This window comes from Pseudorca crassidens, chromosome 3, assembly GCF_039906515.1.
Source record: "Pseudorca crassidens isolate mPseCra1 chromosome 3, mPseCra1.hap1, whole genome shotgun sequence".
Lineage (NCBI taxonomy): Eukaryota > Metazoa > Chordata > Mammalia > Artiodactyla > Delphinidae > Pseudorca > Pseudorca crassidens.
The window spans coordinates 140,004,326-140,028,728 of NC_090298.1; the positions used below are offsets into that span (position 1 = coordinate 140,004,326).

Here is a 24,403-nt window from a genome sequence, read left to right on the forward strand (position 1 = left end):
AACTCCACCAGGGCACAGATCATGCCATCTATCTCTGGTCCTCCACACCTAGCCCTGGGCCTTGCTGACACAGAGTAGGAATAACTAGGTGAATGAGAGAGAATGAATCCGTTGAGAAGCTGTACTTATTGTAACCCAGTTTTGATACTGGTCTCCTTTGTGTCTCAGATCACAATCAGATTTTTAATTAATGAAGATGTCACCACTTATTGAGTGTCAGAAGCCCCACCTTCATCCCCACCCCTACCCTGGGCTGAGACTGGTTCCAAAGGATTTGACTCCTCAGGTTGGACCCCACCCTTGCCTGGTCTGACATCCCACCCTGAAGCTGCTTTCTCCTCTAGCTTTCTCTTTCCCTTCTCTGGGCCCCCTGGGAGTGCTGTTCTCCAGAAGGGGATAGTGGGGGAGGAGAGAACCAGGGAGCTGTTGTCTTCTCTCTTTCCCATTCAGGGTCCCCTGCCACTTAACCAGCCTATAGTATTCATGGCCAGAAAGTTTGGTTGATGGCTTAACCATTTAGTTTTTTATATAGGACACAACTTTAACGTGTAGGTTCCTACCTACTGCACTGCTTGACCTGCCAATTCATTCATTTATTCATACTAGGCACTTTACATACCTTCCCACCACCCGTGTTCTCTCAGCATTTAGCACAAATGTGATGAGTTAGCTATTGGTGTAATTATTGGTCTGCTTTTGCTATGTAAACTCTGAGAGTGCAGGAACCAAGTCAGTCACCATTGTACCCCTATGCCTGGTGGTTAACAAATTTTAATGAATGAACTGAAGGATATAAATACTATTAACCCCGTTTTTCAGATGAAGAAACAGAAACTCAGAGAAACTAAATATTTGCCCAAATAACTCCTACTATAGGTGCCCCCACTACCACCAAAAACAGGACACTCTGTGTACTGTGGGGTATTTAACAAGGCATTTTTTTACTCTAGCCACAATAGGTGAAACAAACTGACAAACTCCTCTGATTGTGCCCCATTTTTGTTGGGGAAGGGGGTTCTGTGTGCCAGAAGCAGGCCTTTGTGCCTTGGTGAAAAGCACCTGCTGAAAGAATTGGGATCAGTCATTGCTCTACCCACAGGCATACCTTTGGTGAGGATCACTGGCTCCCACCACCACTTAGAACCCTATCTTAAATACTTAGAGTGGGTAAGTAAGGTGAAATTCAGTGTCATATGCCAAACCGAAGCCAAAGATGGCAAATGAGATCACTTTCAGTCCACATACAGGTTTAAATGCCTCAAGTCACATGTAGTTTTGTTTCTGTTTTTGTTTTGATTTGAGCCAGTATTTTTAAAAATCAAAGGTTTCCTGCAAAACTGGATTTGTGCCATCTCTTAAAATCTGGTGCTCCTGGGCCCACATTTCCAGGAGGCAGTAATCTGCAGTCTCTGAGAAGTGTCTGCCCTCTTTATCATATGAAGGACACCTGATCTGTGCCAGGCCCTGGACCAGCTGGAAATGCAGAAGTGAATCAGCCGTGGTCCCTCCTCACAAGGGGCTTATTTGGTCTAGAGACCAAATGAGTAAATGAGTTTGGTTTATAGTAGTTTGCGGTAAGGCTTAGAAGATCATTACTTCCTCTGAGTTAAGGCTTATAGGCCACTGGTTGCATCCAGTTTCCTTTGCTCATTTTCATAACCTGTACACATTTAAATGCAGGACTTTGAGCTTAATTGGAATCCCAAAAGTCCTTACTTCTAATTGATTAGGCCACTAAACTACATTGATACATTCACTAAAAACCCAAATCCTCATTTATTTCACAAGAAGACTAAAACAGTTACAGCCTTCTTAGCAAAGAAAAAAAAAACACCCAACTTACAAAGCAGCTGGAGGAGGCAGTGAGACATAGTATTTAATGTTGCAGACTTGGGGTGAGCTTCCTGCTCATTCTCTTAGCTTTGTTGCTGTGGGCATGTTTCTTCCCTTCTTTAAGCCTCTTCTAGAGCTTCACCAGAGAATGTGGAGCAACCCACATAGCACCTAGTGCTCCTCACGCCAGAGCTAGAATTGGACGTGACGTGTGGCAGGGAGCCATTTGGCCATCCAAAGCCTGAGTGTTCTCACCTGCCAGCTCTGCTGGCTGTCTCTAGTTCTCTTGGACCACTCAGCTTGTAGTCCAGGTGCACACTCAGTAAACCCCCAGGAGACTTGCTAGACTGTAAACTGGCATTTGGTGGGGGTTGAGCTCATCCTGCCCTTCCCATTTCTCATCTCTACAGCATCACCTGGGACTTTGCCCAGCCTAGTTTAAAGGAACTCTAGAGACCTGGCTCCCCCACTGCTCAGAGTTAAACCTGCTCCCTCATGGGACTGGAGCAGATGATCAGCCAGTATCTTTATTAAAATCGTCTCATTATGTTTAATCCACTCAGCAAGTATTAACGATCTCTGTGCCAAGGCCTTTATTCGGGGCACACAGATGAATGAGATAATCCCTATACCCTGGGACTTCCCCCTTAAAATCACTGCCCACCCAGCCATTTTCATTGCAGGTAGGAAGAAATGGTACTGAGGAGAGATCCTTGTCTCCTCTGGTTCTTTGTAAGCCAGTAGAGATTCACTATGTAGAAACGCCAAAAGTCTTTTGAAGATGAAGACTTACCTACTAAGATTTTAAAATTTTAAATTTCCGGACTTCCCTGGTTGGTCCAGCAGTTAAGATTCTGAGCTTCCAATGCAGGGAGCATGGGTTCAATTCCCGGTCAGGGAACTAAGATCCCACATGCCATGCGGTACAGCGCAAAAAATAATAATAATAATAATTAAAATTTTAAATTTCCTTAAAATGTCCCAGAGCTATAAGCTTAATAAATGATATCAGATGTACTATTAAGGTCCTAACACCTTTACTTACTAAACCTAGAATTTTTGAGAGCATGGGCTATGTTTTAATTCATTTCTGGTGTATTTATTACGCATGGTCCTTATGTGTTCAATGAATGGCTGTTAAACTAAATTATTATAAAAGAGATGTTAGGTTTCTAGCACTTTTTTCTTATCTGCCCGCACTGCTAGGCCAGGCTGGCAGTCATTCATTCAGGCACATTGCACACACACCATGCCCAGCCTTCCTCTCACCTGAGCTGGCGTTCATTTATTCTACCAACACTAATGGACACCTGATCTGTGCCAGGCCCTGGGCTAGCTGGGAATACAGAAGTGAATCAGACATGGTCCCTGCCCACAGGGGCTCATGGTCTAAAGAACATACATATAATAATTGCAGTTAGGCTAGAAGAGCATCGCTTCCTCTGAGTTGAGTCAAATCCTAGATCCTAGTACATGCTTTTAGAAGTATTTCAGCCTTTTAGGTTTTTTTATGTATAAAATGACAGTGATGCTGGGCTCACACTAGGGTTCAGCAAGTACTGCATGTCAAGCACTGATCACAAGTGGTAGCTGTGATTATTATAGATGCTTTGTTCTGAGGATGCACAGACGTGATAGCCTAGAAAAAGCTTCTCAGAGCTGAGGCTTCAAGGTCAAGTAGAAGGTCCTCCAGAGAAGGTGAGAGAAAGTGTCTAACCAAAGCAAACAGCATAGACAAAGACCCAGAGGCCAGAACTGCCCAGCTTATGGAGAGTGGTGAGAGGTCTGGCTGGAGAGTTTAGCAGGTTCTTGAAAACCAAAAGGTTTGGGCTTTATCCTGTAGGCAATGAGGAATCAATGAAAGGTTTTAAGTAGGAAAGTGAATGTGATGTGCTTCATTAAATTCTCTCTGATAGCATGGAAGTAATTCTCAGTGGGAGAGGCAGCTGTGATTGCTTGATTCTACCTCTACCTCTCCCTCACCCCAGCCTAACTAATAATCAGATCCCTTGTGCTTTGCTGGACCGTATCCCAGACCTAGAGTCTTTAGGTCTGAAGCCCAGCATCTATTGTTATTAAATTGCCCCAGGTGATTCTGATGTGTGGCTGGGTCTGGGAATTGCTGAACTGAGGGTGCCATGGGGATCTTTGCGGAGGCCTAGGCTATTCTTTAAAGAATGGGGCTTCCTGGGGGAGGAGAGAGCTTTTCCATAAGCAGGAGAAGAAACAGCCTTAGTTTTTTTAAAAAAACAAACTTTTCCTAGTTCTCCAGTTGTTGCCCATATTCTCCAACTGCTAATCTTTCTTCGTGTATGGAAACACGTGCTGCCACCTCTACTGAATGATTGGGATGCACTGATTCATGAGACACAGGCCCTGCCCTTGAAAAGCTGTCTTCTGTGGAGAAGACAGATTTTAATAATCATGATACACGTGATAAGCTCTCTACAAGAGACATGTAAAAAAGTGTTAGGGCATCCCAGAGCAAAGCACAGTTTATTTTGCCTGTGGACTTAGGAGAATGTAACACCCAAATTGAGCCTAAAAAGGAAGAGGCAGAGGGAACAGTGTGAGTGAAGATGTGAGTGCTTATGTATTGGAGAAGGGGAATGGATATTGTGGGAAGGAGTGGTTAATGGTTCTTCGTGGCAGAATATGCAGAGCAGAGAAGGACTGAGGAGAGGCATGCTTGTGTCCCGGGAAAGGCCCAGTGTTTGCACCCTTCAGTTCTGTGCCCATGTTCCCACCCTCATCCTTCAGACTCTAGGTGGATGAACATGGTGCAGTCCTATAGGCCACCTGTCCTTTATTTCCTACCCAAGGCTCTTAGCTATCCAGATCCCTTTGTGGTTTCCCCCTCCATTCTGAAGTGAACAGATATAGGGAAACTAAGGCAGAAAGAAGGGCCGGGAAATATTGAAGGTTCTTATTAGGAAGTTGCAGCCAGAGAATGTGGGCTGGGTGGGGGGGGGGGCGGGGGTCAAAGAGACCTTGAAGGTCACCTGTCTAGTCTTCTGTCCTGTGCTTCAAGTAATAACTTTGGATTGGGCAAGTCTCACTTAGTAAGTTTCCCTGTCATTTCTTCCAGGACAGAAGAGGAAAGAAACTAACGGGTATTGAGCACCTACTGTGTGCCAGGCCCAGGCCAGGTACTTTATATAATTTATTTCCTTCTGTCCTCACCACTCTGTGAAGTATGGTTTTATTCTCATTTCATAAATGAGGAAATTGAGGCTCAAAGAAATTCAGTAATAATCCAAGATCATACTGAAAATGGCAGAACTGGGATTTGAACTCACAACAGTCTGTCTCCAAAGTTCATACTCTTCCACCCATGAGAACTCTGTGTTGCCATTACAGAGTAGTCGGTAATAAGGTTTGCCCAAGGTTCCAGGTAAATAAGAAGCAGCTTAGGCCTTCCTGTGGCTGATTACACCCAGGAGGCAGGTTTGACAGATGAACTAGCCTTGGCGGGTAGAGGGCCCCTGGGGTCAGAAAGACTCACTGCCCTATCCTTGACTCAGCTTGTACAACCGAAGAGAATTCTCCACAAAATGGCTTTATGTTGTGAAACTATTGTCCTACCTCTTGGAAGGACCTGAGCCAACAGCCTGAGTGGGAGTTCGGGTGAAAGCTCCAGGGCACTGAGGTTGTATCAGCTCCCTAAGAATTAACTACACCTCTGATGGCCAGCAGTAGAATGGTCTGAGATTCTTACCCATTAGTGGCCTGGAGTGACGCAGCCATGCCTTTTCAACATGGTATGTCGGGAAAGGGGCTGGTTTGGCTGTGTTTTAGTTTCTATCCTTTGTGTAGAGCAGCTGAGACATGAGCCAGATGGGCTTTAAGGATTCGTTCATTTATTCAGTGAATGCCTACTATGTGCCAGACCCAAGCCAAGCCTAGTTCCTGGATACACTTAAATGGCCGCAGTCTACTCCCTGCCCCCAAAGAGCTCCCATTCTACCAGGATTTGGAGTAGGCAGAAGATATGTCTATGGCACAATGTGATAGGTGCTATACTGAAATAATTCTACTCAGCCTGGTCCAGCAAAAGCTTCAATGACCTTTGACCAAGATTTTAGGGGATAAGTAGGAATTTCCTGAGGAGTAAAGCTGAGGTGCTGGGGTTTGAAGGGGCAAGGTGTATCTGAGGAACAGTATGAATAGAACCTATGGCTCTCAGGTGTTAAGCGTGGAAATGGAGTATGGAGAGGTCAGCTGGGGCCAAGTTATAAATGCCAGGGGCCAAAGGGTGCCCTGGTAGCGAGCTCCACCAGAAAGGAGCCTAGAGATCAAAGAGAGACTAAGGTAGGAAAGAGGAGGTAAAGGAAAGAGATCCTCAAACTGGATAGGTATGTGAGAAGGCACATAATAAGCTTATATTAAGTAGAGAAGCCCAATGTCCTAATCAGTTTTTAATTTATGTATTATTTTGTTTATTATAATTGTATGTTATTTTAATGTGTTCCTGCCTGATTCTCCAAAATGAATATGAGGCATCCTGGGAGTTTGGGAGCATTGACAACCCCGTGCATGAACCTGCCTGGTTTATGCATGTGTTCTTAAGGCAGGAACTCTATGGTTCACAGCACCTAGCACAATGGTTGGCACCAGGTAGGGGCCCTGAGAATGTTCGTTGAATGAGGGAATGAATGGGTGAACGGAAGAGTGAGTGGTAATGACTGGGCTGATAAGTTTTTCTAGGCTGGGGATTGATCATTTTCTCTGCTTTTGGAAGGGAATTTTAACTGTTGTCCTCTGCCTGCCTCAGTGACAAGGAGGCTTTTGGAGTTGGGTGACTTGAGAGTAGAGTGCTCTACTGGGCCACTTCAGAATAGAATTTGGAAACTATTGCAGGGCTGCTGGTTAGATACAGCATGTGTCTTGGGGGAATCCTCTCAAACATACACAAACTCTTGGGAGTAAAAAGAATCCATGAAAGGAATGAGAGCAGGTTTGGTTCTGGAAATTAGATCCAGCTTCAAGAGCAGTCCTTGACAGCCATCTGGCCTAGTGACACATAATTCCCAAGTTGTGGCCAGAAAGTCTGAAGTGCAAAGTTTACTCATGCCCCCAAAGAGCTATCCAGATATGCCATGAACTGCTATATGGTTGTTAATAATCACTATTGCTTATAGTGTACTCACTGGGTGACAGGCACTGTTAGATGCTTTACATCAGCAGTTCTCAAAGGGTTTGGTCTTGGGACCCTTTTACATTTTGAGGACCCGAAAGAGCTTTTGTTGGTTAAACTATTGATATTTACCAAATTAAGTATTAAAACTGAGAAAGTTTAAAAATATTTAGTTACTAATTCATTGCAGAATAACAATATTAAACCTATCACATTAACATAAATAACAACTTCTAAATTAAAAATAATAATTTTCCAAACAAATTAGAAAAATGGTCTTGTTTTCACTTTTGCAAATTTATGTCTACCTTAATAGAAAGAAGTTAGATTCTCATATATGCTTCTGTATTCAGTCTGTTGCAATACATTTTGATTGAAGTATGTTAAAAAAAAAAAATTCAACCTCACACAGATACATAGTTGGAAAGAGAAAAGTATTTTGATAGCCTGTCCAGACGATTGTTGGTATTCTTCTTTGCAATATGGAATCTGAGACCATATCAATAAAGTCTTTATACTCATTTACATTAAAATCTGTTGGTTCAAAAAAAAAAAAAAATCTGTTGGTTCACCTGACACTTTGAGTGGACTTTATACCAGTGCATGATTCTGTAACATTATGCTTTGATCATTTGGAAAGTAGGTTCACTGAGTTATGTAGATCTTCCAAATGTTTTCCTGTTTCATTTTATAATATCAAAAGATAACATTTGTTAATATCACCATCAGTTTCATCATAAAGTCTTTAAGTATTGGGAAGCTGTCAAGCTCATTGTTGTGGATACAACTTTTCCAAAATTCTAATTTTCTCCTAAAACTTGAATTTTATCATTGACCATAAATACAGAGTTGTTTTCCTTGAAGTGACAGGCTCGTTTTGGTCATTTTTTGAGAAAATGTCTGCCAGTAACCCAGGTTTGAATAACCATAGTTTGTCAGTCATTCTTTGAAGTAAAAATGGTGTTCCATGAAAAAACTGTCTTCCCCTTTCTTTGATTTTATCTCTTTTTTCACAGGAAAACTAGAATGTCTTAGCATAATGCTTCTCAGACAAAGAAGAAAAGTCTTGGGCCTGGCCAGGCGAGGGAGCAGGCACTCGTTTTAATGGCTGCACATGCCAGCCTCCTGGGCTGAGAGTGGCCACAGTCTAGGGTTCCCCTGGCTCATTGACTGCTCTGGGGTTGTGCGTGCTACAACACTGATCCCCTGTGTGAGTAACCCCACACTGTCCAGAGATTTGGGGTTTGCTCAGAGAATGAAGCAGAATTATCTTGGAGCTTTTTTGAGCAGATCCCAAATCTAGAGAACCACTAGAACCTTTCCTTTTTCTCCTCCATGTTTTACCTAAGGCTAGACTGGAATCTGGAGAGGCTCTGAATTTAAACTGAGGTAAGAAGTAATAGTTAGCTGTTGCCCAGGGTTTCTGGATTTAAGAATCAGTTCCATCAGCCTTTATGATGAAGAAACATGGTTGGAATTTTCATTCATTCGATAAACATTTATTGATTATGTTATTCATGTGGGAATACTGTGCCAGGTGCTAAAAAGTACAGCTTGAGAACAGCTACTTGAAAGCCTGAATTGACTACAGAGGATAAGAAGTCATGATTGCCAGGAATTTGGAAAATGGCAGGAGATTGCAGTCAAAGGGAACTGTGAACCAAGAGCTTTTCTCTGCCAAAGCAAAAATTTGAAAAATCTGGTAGTATTAACTGTATATAATATCTCCAGGGATTGGAATTCAAACAACCCTCTGGCAATTAAAGTAGAGATGAAAATGTCAGAGGGAAAAGTCCCCAGGCTCCACTGGGAGTTTTACCCAGGGGCAGGCACCAAAGATTAGAGTTAAGACAGCTCTGAGGGTGGCCCCCAGAACTACCTGGGCCTAGAAAGAAAGAATCTAGTATACCAAACTCAAGACAGTGGATAAGCTAGTTTCCAGTGTAGACTTATTAAGAACAGACCAGCCAAGGGGCATAGATGATAGATTGAATACCTCCTGTATGGATCCCTTGAGCTAAGTGCTTTGCATCTCTAATGTCACTTAATCCTCTGGGCAACCTTATGCAATGTAGGTGGTATATCCCTGCTTCAGATTGTACTTAATTAGCTTTCCAGGCCCTGTGTTTCTTCCTTTAACCAGAAAGAGCCTGCCCTGTAAATTCACTTCCATTGATGGCTATTCTTATTTATCATGTGTACCATTTTGGCTCTAGGGAAAGTCATGTTATTTCCATGAATGTGGAATCTCATTGTAATCCCCAAGGAATGCAATCTTCCACTCTTCCACACTTGAGATTGTAACCATTTGGGTGGAGGTCCAGGGTGGGGAGATGGCCTTTTTCTGTGGGAAACAGTAATTTCAAGCAATGTCTCACCAAACTGCTTGCCAGCTGTATTGCCATGGGGACACTTAACAAATCTGATTTAGCCACTATGTGCCCAGCTGAGCCTGTGCCCTGTGCTGTACTGTGAGGGATCCAGACAAGAATCAGATCTGGTACTTGCCTTCTAAGAGCACAATCTAGTAGAAGGGACAGATAAATAAGTTAAGTGGAAGGCACAGATGTGGTAACAAAGGCACAATGTGCTGTGGGGATATGGGAAGGAGAGGTGAATTATAAGAGGGAGTCTCTAGGAAAGCTTGGGTGAGATTGGATCTAAGCTGGGCCTTATTTAAGCCTTGCCCTTCTACTTAGTGGTAAATGTGGGGAGGAAGGGGGTTTTAGGCAGAGGATCCCCTTTAGCAAAGGCATGACATAAGAGTACAGGGAGTATTTGGGGAACTTAAGGAATGACTTCATGGAGTGAGGACAGATTAAGATGCCTAAAAATCACCTTCAGTTCATTGCATGTGAGAGACTCTTGCATTCTCTTAAAATACAGTGATTGTATATTCTATATTTTCAATCGTAATCCTGATTTTAAATACTGTTTCCCATTGCCCCCATCACGTTCATAATTAGTGCCATATGTTGAGCAACATATATGCCTGGCACTAGGTGCTTTATCACAATGCTCACAGCCAACTCTGCAAGTCAGGACTTAATCCCATTTTATAGATGGAGAGACGTAGAATAAGTAGAACTTGCCCAGCATTATACAGCTGGTAAGTGATGGAGGCCCAGGATTAATGCCAAAGTGAGTGTTGTTTCTGCTACACCCCAGCACCTCCCACAAGTACTTTGGCACTAAGTACAGTCACATTGATTACATATTTAATTTATAAGAATTCTGTTTTCACTTTTAAAAGAAAACAGAAAAAATCACTTATTACACCTTGTCATTTACATTATACATTTGAATTCTTGGTTGTACCTACAAAACCATATATACTGTACCTTACAGGCCATATAAAAAATTTCGAGAATAATTTTACTCATACAAGATTTTCATCTTATGTAATAACTATAGAACCTAACACTGAAATGAAATGAAACTCCATTGTAGTAAAATTACATGTCCTGGTGTTTGCCTTAAAAATATGGTTACTTTTCTATTTCTCACAGGGAAAGGGACTTGGGCATTGACCTCATCTCCTCCTTCTGGAGTTACTGTGGCATTTTGTAGCTATGGAAAGTTTCCTGGGTACACATCTCAGAAAGGCTTCTCTTGCCATAACTTATCTGAACACCATCCTTCTCCATCAGCCTTCCACTCTTTCCATGAGATACTCATCACCAGTGGGTTCTAGAAGCCTATATTCTTTTGCAACTGCCATTAAGCAGCCGACTTGCTCACTGAAATGTCCCCTTGGCACGGACTGTTTAGGCAGCATCTCACATGAGTTCCATATGTAAGATTCCTTTCTTTCTCTCTCTCTCTGGTACTCTTTTCCAAGGTCCTTGTACTTCTGTAAATGTTTCAGTATGCTTCTGGTACTACTGTTTGATTCCTTTCTTTTTCTAGAAACCAGGGACCCAGGTCAGTGTAATTGTAACATTACAGATTTAAGGATACCCTGATGCCAACTTATTGTGAGAAGGTGATTTTATTCGAAAAACATGATGCCATTTATTTTATTGGTAGGATGAAAATAATACTCTTATTAATTCCTTTGCTTAGGCCTCTGCAAATACCTGTTACCTAGTGGTGGGTAAGTTTGGAAGGTATATCAGTTAACTACTGTGTGTAACAAACCACCCCAAAACTTAGTGGGTTAAAACAATACTATTTATTATTTGTCATGAGTCTCTGGGTTGACTGGGTGTTTCTGCTGATCGCGGCCTACTTGGCTGATCTCAGCTGTGCTCACTCGCATATCTGATCTGCTGGCCAATCAGCTGGGAAGACTCAGTTTTCCCCACATGTCTCTCACATCCCTCCAGCAGCTAGCCTGGTCATGCTTACATGGCATGACGGGTGCGAGAGCGAGCAAGCCCAGCCATGCAAGGAGGCAAGTAGAAATGCATACACACTTTTCAAGCTTATGCTGGCAGCATGTTTGCTAACATCCCGTTGGCTGAAGAAAGTGACGTGACTGTCAGAGTGAGAAGGGACTATAGTACAAAGTTGCAGGATATAGGAAAGCCATTAATTGGGGTCATTAGACACAATCAGTCTCCCAGTCAGTACCCCTCAATGTGACAGAAAACCTGTAGACTTATATTTCTAGGTAAAGTTTGTCCTAGAAGGGAAAAACAAAATCCAAATAATAATTACCGTGTACTGGGACCATGCTATCGGCACACACAGGGCTAGGCACTTTCCCTATCTAGGCACGAACCCTCACAACTCTGCAAGGTAGGTAGGAAGTCAGAGCTCAGGAAGTTCAATAACTTGCTCAAGGTCACCCAGCTAATTTGTGGTCAGGGAAGGATTAGAATGTGTGTCAGTCTGACCCCCGAAGCCCAGGGTTTTTTCACCATACCTCACTGCCTCTCAGAAGCACCAGGATTTGCCTTACCCTCCAACTCAGTTTTCAACTGAGTTGATAACTTTGACTGGCTCCTCCAAAATGCTGCTGTGATCCTAATGGAATTGTGCAGCTCTTCAGGAAACCCACATGTTCCCCCAAACTGCATTAACTGAAACATTTTTTCTTTCAGGTGGGGATTGGTCTGTAGACTTCACAGACTCCCAAGGTTTGTGGCGTCTCCCAGACATGCCAGAGAAGGAAGGGCCATCTTCTCATTAACCTTCAAGATTTGGGGACATCGGGGCATTAGGGCATTTGAGCATGAGCTTTGGAGTCAGCCTCACTAGGGTTCAAATCCTAGTTCAACCACTCACTAACTCTATAACCTTGGGCAACTTATTTAACTTCTTGAAATTTGTTTCTTCTTTTAAAAAAAAGAGAAGAATGATAACACCTAGTTTGCAGAGCTGTTACAAGGACTAAAATTTGGTAAATAAAGTGCCTAACCCAGTGCCTGGCACGTAATAAGTGATGTCATTAGTATTGTTAATATTATTTCTAAGCAGAGCCCTTCCCCTTCTGGGAAACCCTGTTTCTGTCTGTTGGACAGGTTCCCCCCACCTCCAGCCAGTCTGTGCAGACTTGCTGCCTGCTGTGTCACCGGGAACGCAAAGGCTGGGAAGAAGGCCCTTCCCAAAATGGACTGGTGTTGCAGGGTGAGAAGCTGCCCCCTGACTTCATGCCAAAGCTCGTCAAGAATCTCCTAGGCGAGATGCCTCTATGGGTCTGCCAGAGTTGCCGAAAGAGCATGGAGGAAGATGAAAGGCAGACAGGTCGAGAACATGCAGTGGCGGTAGGTAACCGCTGAGAAGGGGTCCCTGAATGCAGGAGCGCTGCCTGCCCAAAGAAGTCAGGCTGCTGAGCCGTTGCTGCCTTGTCCTCTCAGGTGGCTCTCCTCAGGCAGCACCTATGCCCAAGTGCCAAGAGGCTGCTGGGCTGCATCCACACAGCATTAGCAGCTTGGGTTCACATTTGGGGGAAGAAAAGAGAGGTTTCAGGCAGCCCACCAGCCCCTGAGGACAGTGCACAGTGTGAGGGCCGGCTCAGATGTACTGGTAGATTGAGATCCTGACCCTTCCCTGTGACTGTGCTGCCTTCAGCTCTCTGGCAGCTCAAAAGCCAACCAATATGATATGGAGGGCAAAGGTCAGTTTGAGGGTCTGCAATGTGCCTCCATTAGAAGGCTTCCAAGATGCCTAGAAGCTGTCCAAGTGCTATCTCCTGAATCACAGAGGTCCGACTCCTTGTTTCTTATTCCCCCCAGCCCCTCTCTTTTACCCAGAATCAGTTCAGCTTCAGGACTCCTAATTTAAAGACTGTTCCTCTCCTTGCCAGCTCTCAGGACTCCCCAAAGGCCCACAGTTAACAGGCAGTCTCTGCCATTACCAGAATCTCTCTCATCATATCCACATACTTCACTGGGAGCACCACAGCCCCTCTTGGCAAAGGCTTGGCCCGCATTTGCCCTTGAACCTTTAGTTGTGGGAACTGTGCTTTGGCCATGGCATGGGGGCCTGGAGGAGGAGGTGTCCCTGGGGAAGCTGAGGCAGCAGAGGGTTAGCTCTGATGTTTCCCCTTTTACCATGAGCCTTTTTCTTCCCCCTTCCCCAGATCTCCTTGTCACACACATCCTGCGAATCGCAGTCTTGTGGGGGTGACTCTCATTCCTCTTCGTCCTCCTCTTCATCGTCCTCATCCTCGTCGTCCTCCTGCCATGGGAACTCAGGGGACTGGGATCCCAGCTCGTTCCTGTCAGCACATAAGCTCTCGGGCCTCTGGAACTCCCCGCACTCCAGTGGGGCCATGCCAGGCAGCTCTCTTGGGAGTCCTCCTTCCATCCCTGGTGAGTCTTCAAGCTCGGAAGACAGCCAGGCCCCATAAGTGGAGAGAGCTCTGTTTTCCTAACTGCTTGTTCAAACAATCAGAAGATCGGTTATTAAAATATTGAGCTGGCCGAAAAGTTCGTTTGGGTTTTTCCATAACATCTTATGGAAAAACCTGAACAAACTCTTTTGGCCAACCCAGTAAGTAAAAGTGGAGCTGTTCTGGTGGAAGCCAAGCAGGGAATCTAGCCCTTGACTGTCTTGGTGGGAATCCTTTCCCCAGGACTGGCTCTGATAGCTGTTCCCATTGGATCCAAGAGGGGACCTGGTAAGCACTGGCTGAACAGAAAGTGAAGTCTGAAAGGGCCTTTAGGGAATTAGGAATCAGATCACCTGACTCCTGCAGCAGCACAGAGGGCCTGGGTGCCTCCTTTTCTCCATCTAGGGCATGGGTGCTTTTATAAAAGCACTGCACTTCCATCCACAAGAGATAGGCAGTGTGAGCTGCCTTGATTATTAGCCAGTTTTGCAGCTATGTAAGCCTTTTCTAGACCCTGAGATAACACTTAGTGACCCAAAGAAAAAATCTTGGGTTTTTGATGTACTGTGTAAATATGAATTACTGTCTGCTTCTAAATGGAGGACCTGAATTCTTCAAAGGGGTGCTGCCCCCAGAATTGTGAGTTGAGTAATGCATAATTCCAGTTATTTTGGTGCATAAGCCAGAGAGAGTCATCAAAGCCTTTTCCCACTTGTCCTCTGAAATCTGGGGCCACCCGGGAGTCTGGCATACCCTGGCTGCCTCAGTCCACATGGCCCAGAGGCAGAGCCTCAACCTGCTGCTCCACTGGCTTCTGTAGATCCTGCCCTGGGCCTGAGGAATGCCTGTTGACAGGCAGGTCCTAAAGAGGCACTGAGAGACAGAACATGTATCCCCTGTTTATGCCAGCAGAGGTGTTGTGGCCTTGCATGGGGCTGGCATTCCTGGTGCCTTCTCTCTCAGGCCTGGACTTCAGCCTGTCCAGCTGCTGCCTAAAGAGAAATCTCTCCAGCCCAAGCTACTGCTGGGCTTTTCCGAAAGCTCACAAGTCCACCATGCTGAAAGGCTGTTCCCAGGCATGTTCCCTATGGTCACAGTAAGCAGGATGCTGCAGCAACGAGTCATTGGGCTTCCTTCCCAAGATCTGGGCTCCCACTGACACCTCTCTCCCCCGTCCGCCCACAGGTGAGGTTTTCCCCATCTCGGAGCACCACCGGCACTCAGACCTCACTGCTCCACCTAACAGCCCCACCGGCCACCACCCCCAGCCAGCGCTGCTGATCCCATCTCACCCCGGATCCTTTGGCTCACCACCCCACCCGCACCTGCTGCCCACCACCCCGGCAGCACCTTTCCCTGCCCAGGTTTCAGAATGCCCTATTGCCATGGCTGCTGCCCCCCACACCCCAGGGCCATGTCAGAGCCCCCACCTTCCCTCCACTAGCATGCCGCTCCTGAAGATGCCTCCACCATTCTCGGGTTGCAGCCACCCCTGTAGTGGGCATTGCAGCGGGCACTGCAGCGGGCCCCTCCTCCCACCGCCCAGCTCTCAGCAGCTCACTAGCACTCACAGGTGAGTGGCGCAAAGAGCAAACTCCCTGACAGCTTGAACTTAAAAGAGTTTTGGGAAACTTTGCAAAGGGTACCTTTGGGATAGAAATTAATGTGTTTATGTTTTTTCCATAGTTTGTTCAATTATAAAAGAAATATGTGTTTATTATTTAAAAACTTGGAAAAATTTAGAAATGTATAAAATTCCTGGCAACCTAAACTTTAACACTGCAGTACATTTTTTCTTGATGTTCTTTTTTTTTTTTTTTAATTTTTTTTATGTATTTGGCTTCGCTGAGTCTTAGTTGCAGCATGCGAGATCTTTAGTTGTGGCATGCAGGGTCTTTAATTGCAGCATGTGAACTCTTAGTTGTGGCATGTGGGATCTAGTTCCCTGACCAGGATTCGAACCCAGGCCCCCTGCATTGGGAGTGCGGAGTCTTAGCTACTGGACCACTAGGGAAGTCCCGTGATGTTTCTATATATAAATAATATATATAAATAACAAAACGAGGTCCACATTCTATATATTTTTGTGTGTTTATTTTTTAACAGTATACCATGATCATTTCCCCAGTTAAAATTCTTCAGAAAACTTTTCAGTGGCCATATAGTGTCTAATTGTACAGCTCTCGCATAGTTTATCATTCCCCTATTCCTGGATATTTAGGCATTTCTAGTTTTTAACTGTTATAGACTAGGCTGTAATAAGCATCCTTGCACACAAATCTGTTTGAGTCAGGAGTTCTGTCCTTAAGATAGATTCCTAGAAGTAACTCTTAAGTACTGAGAAAGTTTATATTAATATATATATGAAAGATACAATTTTTTGGAGAAGATAGATTTATCTTTTTATATTGTAAATCACATGTGTGTGATTTTTGGCCATGCCTGGTGGCATGTGGGATCTTAATTCCCTTACTAGGGATTGAACCCATGCCCCCTGTAGTGGAAGCTCGGGTCTTAAGCACAGGACTGCCAGGAAAGTCCTCTAAGCACCTTGATAATGATTCCTTCCCCATGGAACCTCCCTCACCTTCTCCCATCTCAGAAGGTGAGAAAGGCCCCAGAGTATGGGGGTTGTCAGTTTTTATAGGGGTGGGTAATTTCATAGGCTAATGAGTGGGAGGAGTGTTCCAGCTCTTCTGGGAAGGGGCGGGGATTTCCAGGAATTGGGCCAGAGCCCACTTTTTGATCCTTTTGGTCCATCTTGGAACTGTTATGGTGCTTGTGGGTGTGTCATTTAGCTTGCTGTTGTGTTACAGTAAGCATATACAAAGGCTCAAGGTCTAGTGGAAGTTAACTAGTGTGCCATCTTGGACCCATTTGATTCTAATCAGTTTATGTCATGTCCTTGGGCTATGTCATTCTTTCAAAGGCTGTGCCCTGCCCCTTTCCCTCCTGTTTCATCCCCCCCCTCAAAGATTTTACTCCCACATTCTTATGGGAAGCAGAAGGGCAATGGTTGGTCCGTCTTCTGTAACTGCTTCAAGGCTGAGTAGAACTGTTGACCCACCCCTGCTCCTTGCCCCACCCTTCCTCCTGCCTCCCTTGGCCCTAGCCCTGGGGCACTCCTACTGCTGATGGCCAACCCAGGGCTCTGACTCTTCTGGCTCCAATTCTGGGACCTTGCAGGCCTGTCTCTTCCTTACCCTGGGAAAATAGTCTATATTATAGGGTGCTTCCAGAAATCCACAGGCAGAGCAGTGCAGTGAGAGAGCATGAGCTGTGTACACAGACTGAGTCCTAGCTGATCCTTGGGCAAAGCAGTGAAGCACTCTGAGCCTCGACCTCCTCCACTGCAATGTGGGGATGGCAGCACCTATTTTGCAGGATTTGGGGGATTGTTAGAAATAATATGCTGTATACAGTATCTGGCGCAAATAGTAGCTCTTAGAGTCTGTGGCCCACAAGGCACATTTGCTTTCTTAACTTCAAGGCCCATGGCTAAGGCAGCTCTGTCCAGTGATTCAGACTCAATCATAAGAACCTTAGAGGGAATTCCCTGGTGGTCCAGTGGTTAGGACTCGGCACTTGCACTGCCAGGGTCCCAGGTTCAGTTCCTGGTCAGGGAACTAAGATCCCACAAGCCGCGTGGCATGGCCAAAAACAAACAAAATGGGGAAAAAAGGACCTTAGTAAAAGGACATTGACCTCCTTTGGATGTTCCAGGGAGCCATCAGTCCACTAATCTGTTCAGACACATACTTACTGAGCACCTACTGTGTACAAGGTTGTTATGCTACACACTGGGGCCCAAAAATAGAAGTGGCATAGTCCCTATTCTTGAGGAATACACAATCTGATCTGAAAGAAAGATGGGTAAACAGACCATTGCTATAAAGCGTGATTGTAGGATAGAGGTATACCTGGTGTCCTCAGAGTCCAGGAGGCTCACATGGTAGGCGTGGGCAGGAGGCACAGGGAACCTTTCCAGAATATCGCCATTGAGCTGGGCCCTGAGGGACAGAGAGAGTGTTTGCCCTGTTTTTGTGAGGTTCTGATTTGGTCTGACTGCCTTGGCTTTTGTGGGATGAGGCAGTTGAAGGTGATGGTGGGGATGCTTCCTGGGCTCCTTGTGGCCTGCTCCTGCCCTTCCCTTCCTCACCTTTGGGCCTGTCTTTCTTCCCCATCAGCAGGGACCCTGGGTGCAAGGGGCACAAGTTTACCCATAGTGGCCTGACCTGCCAGCTACCCCAGCCCTGCGAGGCAGACGAGGGGCTGGGCGAGGAAGAGGACAGCAGCTCAGAGCGTAGCTCCTGCACCTCATCCTCCACCCACCAGAGAGATGGGAAGTTCTGTGACTGCTGCTACTGTGAGTTCTTCGGCCACAATGCGGTGAGTGAGCCCCGCCCAGGCCAGAGCGGGCTTGTGGCCAGCCGAGGGGAGCCAGAGGAGCACCCTGCTCTCCCCAAGGCCCCCTTGCTCATGGGGCTAATAATTGTGCTTGGACCCTGTGAGTCCTCCCACCAGCGTCCACTCGCTTGATCCTCACAGCACATTGGTGAGGTAGAGATTTCTCAACATTTTGCTGCCTTTGCTCTTCTCATGGTTTCTCTTAAGATTCACTTTTGTTCCTTAGGCAAAAAGAAAGGAGGTGGCAGAGGAAAGCTATGATTCTGATGAGTATGTATACGTGTGTAATCACAGAGAAGTGAAGGCTTGTGCATGATGAAGGCAGAGTGGAAGCAAAAGCTCTCAGTCCCCAGTGTGAGAGCCAGCCGAGGGACAGGTAGTGAACACAGGTGGTGCCAGGAAGGAGGCTCAGAGCAGAGTACATGCTGTCTCTGGACGGGGAGAAGGCAGTTCAGAAGTCTAATAAGGTGAAGAGGGAAGGGCTGCTGGCTAAGGGAGAGCAGTTGAGGACAGAAGAAATGAAAGTAATTACATGGCTAGTCACCTTTGAGCTAGCGGTTGTTATCCTCATTTTAGAGATGACAAAATTGAGGCTCACAAAGGCTCAGTGAACCTGCCCAAGGTCATACAGCTTCTGAGTGACAAAGCCTGGGCTCAAACCTGCTTTCTTGGCTCCCAAGTTACTGTGCTCCCAACACTGCTGCGTACCTCTCACTCCCTCCACCCACCACTGCCTTGGCTCCGGGCCTGGCTGAGGGTGAAGCCATTTGGCCTTAGTGGCTGTGGTAGAAAGAACAGTTGTCTCGCTTCTCACCACGTTTGGTGCCGGCGGGTGGGAGTGCTACGGGCTTCACAGGCCCAGGGTGTAACGTCAGCACCTCCCCCTCCCCCAGCCACCCGCTGCCCCGACGAGTCGGAATTATACCGAGATCCGAGAGAAGCTCCGCTCAAGGCTGACCAGGCGGAAAGAGGAGCTGCCCATGAAGGGGGGCGCCCTGGGCGGGATCCCTGGGGAGCCTGCCGTGGACCACCGAGATGTGGATGAGCTGCTGGAATTCATCAACAGCACGGAGCCCAAAGTCCCCAACAGCGCCAGGGCCGCCAAGCGGGCCCGGCACAAACTGAAAAAGAAGGTGGGTGTGGCGGGAGCCCAGCTCTACCACCTCTTCTCCCCGAGGAATCCCTCGCCCCAACCCCCAGGACTTTTGGGGCATGAATGTTGCTGGCGGCTCTCTGCTCTGGGAAGGTCTGAATAAGTTTGGGAGGCATCAGGGTGAGGGAGCCTGGGGGCCAGTGATTGGAGGAAAAACAAGTCATAGCGTCAGAAGCCGCTTGCTGGATTCCTCAAAGCCCAGGACTTGCTTCAGTCAGGTATTCATTCAGCAAACACTTCTGCAAATACTGGGCGCTAAAATATGATGCAGTTAAGTTCTCACCCTGGAGAAACTCAGTCCAGTGGAGAGACTGACACAAAACTGGACAAGCACGTTAGTGTGTGACAAGTGCTGGGATGAGGGAAGCCCCCCGTCCTGCCTGGGCGTGCTGGAAATGGCTGTACAACGAGGCTGCCTTGGGAGCTGAGTTGTAGGGGGTGAGTACAGATTCATCAGGAGGGCCCTCCTGGCAGCAGGAATAGCACGTCCACAGCACCTTTGTGAAGCCAGAGCTCAAACCCAAGAGAGGTAGGAGAGATAGTGGAGGTGAGGGAAGGGCCTCTTGGGCTTTGACTTGATCCTGCAGCTGCAGGGGGGTGGGGTGGTCGCTGGAGGGCTTTAATCACAGAATGCACTCGCGAGATCTGCATCCCAAGATTACGGTGTGACTGTATGGAAGGTAGCCTGGAGGGGTAATACTCCAGGCTGGAGAACCAAGAACCAGGAGAGGAATGATTGATAATGGGCCTGGAGCAAGAGAGATGGGTTTTTCAGAGGAGGCAGGTGATCTGATTGCAGGACAAGGAGATGATGGAGTTTGGGATTATCTCCCAGGTGTTTGCTAGGGTGACTGTCAGGATGGCGTACCTTTAATGAGCAAGGGTGGAATTGGCAGAAGACTGGGAATTCAGTTGGGACACGGTGACTCAGAGATTCTCATGAGACGTCCAAGTGGAGATGGAGGTGTGGGTCTGGGAGTTGCTGGCATGGGGATATAATTGAAGCTATGGGAATGACCCAGCCTGAGGGCTGAGTGAGCTCCTCCCAGAAGGCTGAGGATAGAACCAGGGGAGCTATTCCTGGGCAACCCTGCTGCCAGGCAAGCACCACAGTTTGATGGCTCAACCCCTGCCACCCCATCACCTCTTGGCTTGCCTGCCCTCAGCTTTGTCTGCACAGTGCCACACTCAGGAGCTCAGCCGAAGAGAATGGGTTTGACAACTAGCTAGCTCCAGGTCCTGGGTGGTCAAACAGCCCTGGTGCTCTGGAAAGCAGCAATGATTCTCCATCTTTTTCCAAACCAAAGGACAAACCAGGACCCCTTCTCTGCAGCCTGAAGTAGTAAGCCAAAGGGTCCCACCACTGCCTTCAGAAAATGGTCAGCATTTTCTGTCTCCTGGCCAGCATTGCCTGGCCAGAAGTGTGCAGTGGGCAACAGTGGTCTCTTTGGCCTTTCCTGGCCTCCCAAGGCAGTGGTTCCTAGTTAGGTCCCAGCAAGTACGCTTCACAGTTCCCAGGCCTGGTGTGCTTTTCATAAATCGCTATGCCTGGATATCCTTTCTCCTTCATGTCTGCCCCCTCGTTTTCCTTCTGAAAACCTCCTCCCAAGCCCAATTCACGTGTTTCCTTCTTTGCAGTCTTCCTCAGGTAATATCTTCCGCTGTGCTACGGCTGCACCTTGCACGTCTCTCTAGTCTGCCTTTTATCATTCTCTACTCGTTCAGAAACTTCCTGCACAGCTACTGTCTGCCCTGCCCAGTCTAGAGGCCAAGATACAACACAAACACAGAAGCGGGTAGTTCTGATATCCTGTAACTAGCGATCATGGTCATTATCTGTTTATACATCAACCTCCTCCCCAGTACCCCTCCTCCACCTCCCAGACTTAACTACAGTCCATCAAAAACACAGCTTCCACCAAGAACCATCCACCCACTACCCACCTGGGGAGACAGGTAAAGCTGGGTATTTTTTTGCTCCCTCATACAATTTCTGGACCATGACTCTCTCTCTCATGTCCTAACCCTTGCTCCTTTGAAACCAACCCCTGGCTGTGTCATCTGCAACCTCCCACCACCACTCCTCTTCATCCACTGAAGACTGTCTCCTGTCCTTCTTCCCTTACCTTGACCATCATTCATTCACTCTCCTACCAGTCCTCTTAGTTCCTTGCGCCGTTGCCCTTCCTTTACACCCGCTCAGAAAAACCAGTCCTGGGTTCGACCCCAGCCTGCCTCTCCCCTTCTATACCTTGAGGAAGGCACTGGATTGAATCTATCTGTGGCACCCAGGCCGAGTGGTCTCCCGAGTGCCTGAGCCCCCACTTTGCTGCTCTCTAGTCTTCTGGCTCCTCGTCACTTCCATTCTCCCCAGTCCCTTTGTCAGACCTCCATTCTGCTCCAACTGCCAGGCTCTCCCCACCCCCACCTTATTTTTTGGCAGATAACCTTACTTACTGTTTCAACAAGGATTAAAAGCCAAGTGGACAGGCACTCTTTCAATGTCTTACCACCCCACCTGCAGACTTCCTTGTCATGAGGGAAGAGTTAGCCCTTTTCCTACCTAAGGCCTGTGCAGTCCTTCCTCCTCCTCAGTCTAACACCGGCTTCCTGCTGTGTGGCTCCAGCCTCTCTGGGCTGTTTCCCGTCAGCAGTTCACTGTGCCCAGTACTCTCTTTTTTGAAAGAAGACTGTCCTTTGAGCATACAACCTCACACTACCCCAGTCTCTTTCCTCTTCACAGAAAAACGTCATCTGCATTTACTCTGCAATTGTCAGCTCACTGCAAATTGTCTTCCACCTCCACTGCTCCACAGAGCCACCAATGAGTTCTTCGTTGCCAAATCATTCTCTCCTGTTCCATCTTCTTTTCCACTAGGCAACATCTCACACTTTGTTCTCCTTTTCAAACACTGTTTTCTTCGGCTCCTCCAACTTCAGCCAAGTGGGGGTGGGGAAAGGGCAATGGGGAGGCCACATTCTCCACATTTCTCTCTTCTTCTCTGCCCTCTGTCCTGTCTCCTTTGTGAGCGCCTCTTCCTCTGCCTGGCCCTCCCCCTTGAGGACAGGTCCCTGGGAAAGAGCCATCTAGATAGTGTTGCCTCCCAGGTCATTATGTCCACCTGTTTCCTCCCTGTGCTTCATGGTGACATCTCCTGCTGCTGGGCACCTCCTCACACATGTCCTGCAGGTACCCAAACTCAGCATATACCAAACTGAGCTTGTCATCTTTGTCCAAAGAGCCCGCTTTTCCTTCTCCGTTGTCTGTCTAGTTAACGGCACTACCATCCACCCAGTTGCCTGAACCAGAACCCCAGGTGCCATCTGGGAGGACTACATCATGGTGATGGAGAGCAGCGGGCCTTGGAATTGGACCCCAGTTTGAAACCTGGCTCTGCCATATTTGCTGTATGACCTTGGGCAAATCACTTAACTTCTAAGCCTCAGTTTCTTCCTCCATAAAATGAGAATAACCGTAGAACCTAATTCAAGGCTTTTGCAAGAATAAAATGGAGTGATGCACAGAAAGTTTGGGCAGAGTGAACGCTTGGTCAGTGTAGCTGCTGCAGCAGCAGTAGTGGTTGTTGATGTTGATTTCATGACTCATCTCATTCTCTCTCCCCGCCCCGTAACCAAAAGTCCTGGCTGTGCTACCTCCCAAGTAGCTCACACCCTACTGCCACTGCTTAAAAAGCCTTCCGTGGCTGAACATTGCCCTTAGGGTCAAATCCAGGCTCAAGCATGGCCTGCAGGGCTCTTGAGGATCCAGCCCCTGCTTAGCTTTCCAGCTTCATCTCTCAGTCTGCCCCTATTGCCTTCCTGCCCACTCCCCCCCACCAGAAGAAATCTGTGCTCCAGCTGTCCCTCTGAATGTTTGCATTCCCTAAATATTTCGCCTGTTCCCATTTCCCAGCCTTTCTATTTCCTTTTGTCTAGAAAGTGCTTGTCTCACACTTCCCAGGATAATCCTGTTCACCCTTCAGTGCTCAGTGAGATCCTGCCTTCTCTGGCAACCACCTCCTGATGGCCCAGTCTGGGTTCCCAGAGCACTCTGTGGTTTTTTCCCTGTACCTCTTGTCACTGGCACTCAGAATTAAACAGCCTGTTTGCATGTCCGTCTCCCCTGGCAGATTCAAGTCAGTGAGCAGAGACTGTCTCACGCATGGCTGAATTCCTAGTGCCTCATAGAATCACAAGTCAAAAAATGATCGTCAAAGGATATTGAAAAACATAAGAACTTCTGAAGATCACCCCTGGGTGTGCTTTCCCAACTCTGCCTCTTAATTAGCATGTAATCTAGGGCCAGTTCCTTATTCTTTCCAAAGATGAGTTTCCTCATCTGTAAATTGAGGATAACGACACAGCAAGGGCAGTTGTGAGGATTAAGTGAGACAAAATGGGGAAGTACCAGGCTCATGGTACATAGCAGAAAATGCGTGGTTCTGTGCTTTCTCCTTCTCTCACTACCAAATTATACATGATTCCACGTCACTCCCTCTACACCAGTAGTTTTCAGTCTTTTGTAGAGCAGCAAAACTCTTTTCTGCAATTGAAATCTTCCATGGAACCTCAATTCCTAACAAATAAAAGCAAAGCTGTTCTGGTGCAGAGGAGGAGCAGAGTGAAGGGCCTTCCAGTCCTTTGTCCATCCCCATAGCCTCAGAGCTCTGTAGCATTGAACTCCACGGCACACAGCTGCTCTAGACTGTTTCTCTTCCTCACCTGAGTACCACATTGCCAAGGCACAGCCTTATTAGTGCCCAGGGAAAGGGGTACACACCCACTCAGGTGTCCTCATAATGACCCTCTGACGTATATAGGTTGGCAGTTTTTCTCCCAAATTTGCAAATGGAGATTTTAAGGTTCAGGGAGAATAAGTGATTTGTCCAAGGTCCCACAGTTGTGGAGCTAGTATTTTAAGAGAATAAATAACCCTGGGGCACAGGGTCACCTGTTAAGTTGACATTGAGGTGGTCGCAAGACCTCTTTTCTCGCTTCACTCATCCTGTTTCTCCCTCTCCATTCCCAAATCAGCCTGAAATAGGTGAAATGGTGAAATCATCTGGCTCCTAGCACATGACTACCACTTTGT

The 24,403-nt window shown here is 46.8% G+C and overlaps 1 protein-coding gene and 1 non-coding gene across 11 annotated transcripts in view; both read left to right on the top strand.

The window, feature by feature from the left end:
• FAM193B (family with sequence similarity 193 member B) overlaps positions 1-24,403 on the top strand; it is a 31,488-nt gene that overhangs the window by 1,543 nt on the left and 5,542 nt on the right. For 2 of the 10 annotated variants that reach the window (XM_067732674.1, XM_067732673.1), the window contains 6 exons: positions 4,922-4,982; positions 12,439-12,681; positions 13,500-13,731; positions 14,937-15,324; positions 17,939-18,140; positions 19,052-19,291. In XM_067732674.1, the coding sequence (XP_067588775.1) occupies positions 12,568-12,681; positions 13,500-13,731; positions 14,937-15,324; positions 17,939-18,140; positions 19,052-19,291 (1,176 nt within the window). In that variant the 5' untranslated portion in view covers positions 4,922-4,982; positions 12,439-12,567. Of the gene's footprint in view, positions 1-168; positions 287-4,921; positions 4,983-12,018; positions 12,055-12,438; positions 12,682-13,499; positions 13,732-14,936; positions 15,325-17,938; positions 18,141-19,051; positions 19,292-24,403 lie in introns of those variants that run through there. The other 8 variants (XM_067732677.1, XM_067732678.1, XM_067732676.1 and 5 more) reach the window with 8 other exon arrangements.
• On the top strand, positions 17,305-17,377 carry TRNAA-UGC (transfer RNA alanine (anticodon UGC)). The gene has a single exon. It is a non-coding gene; the product is annotated as a tRNA-Ala (tRNA).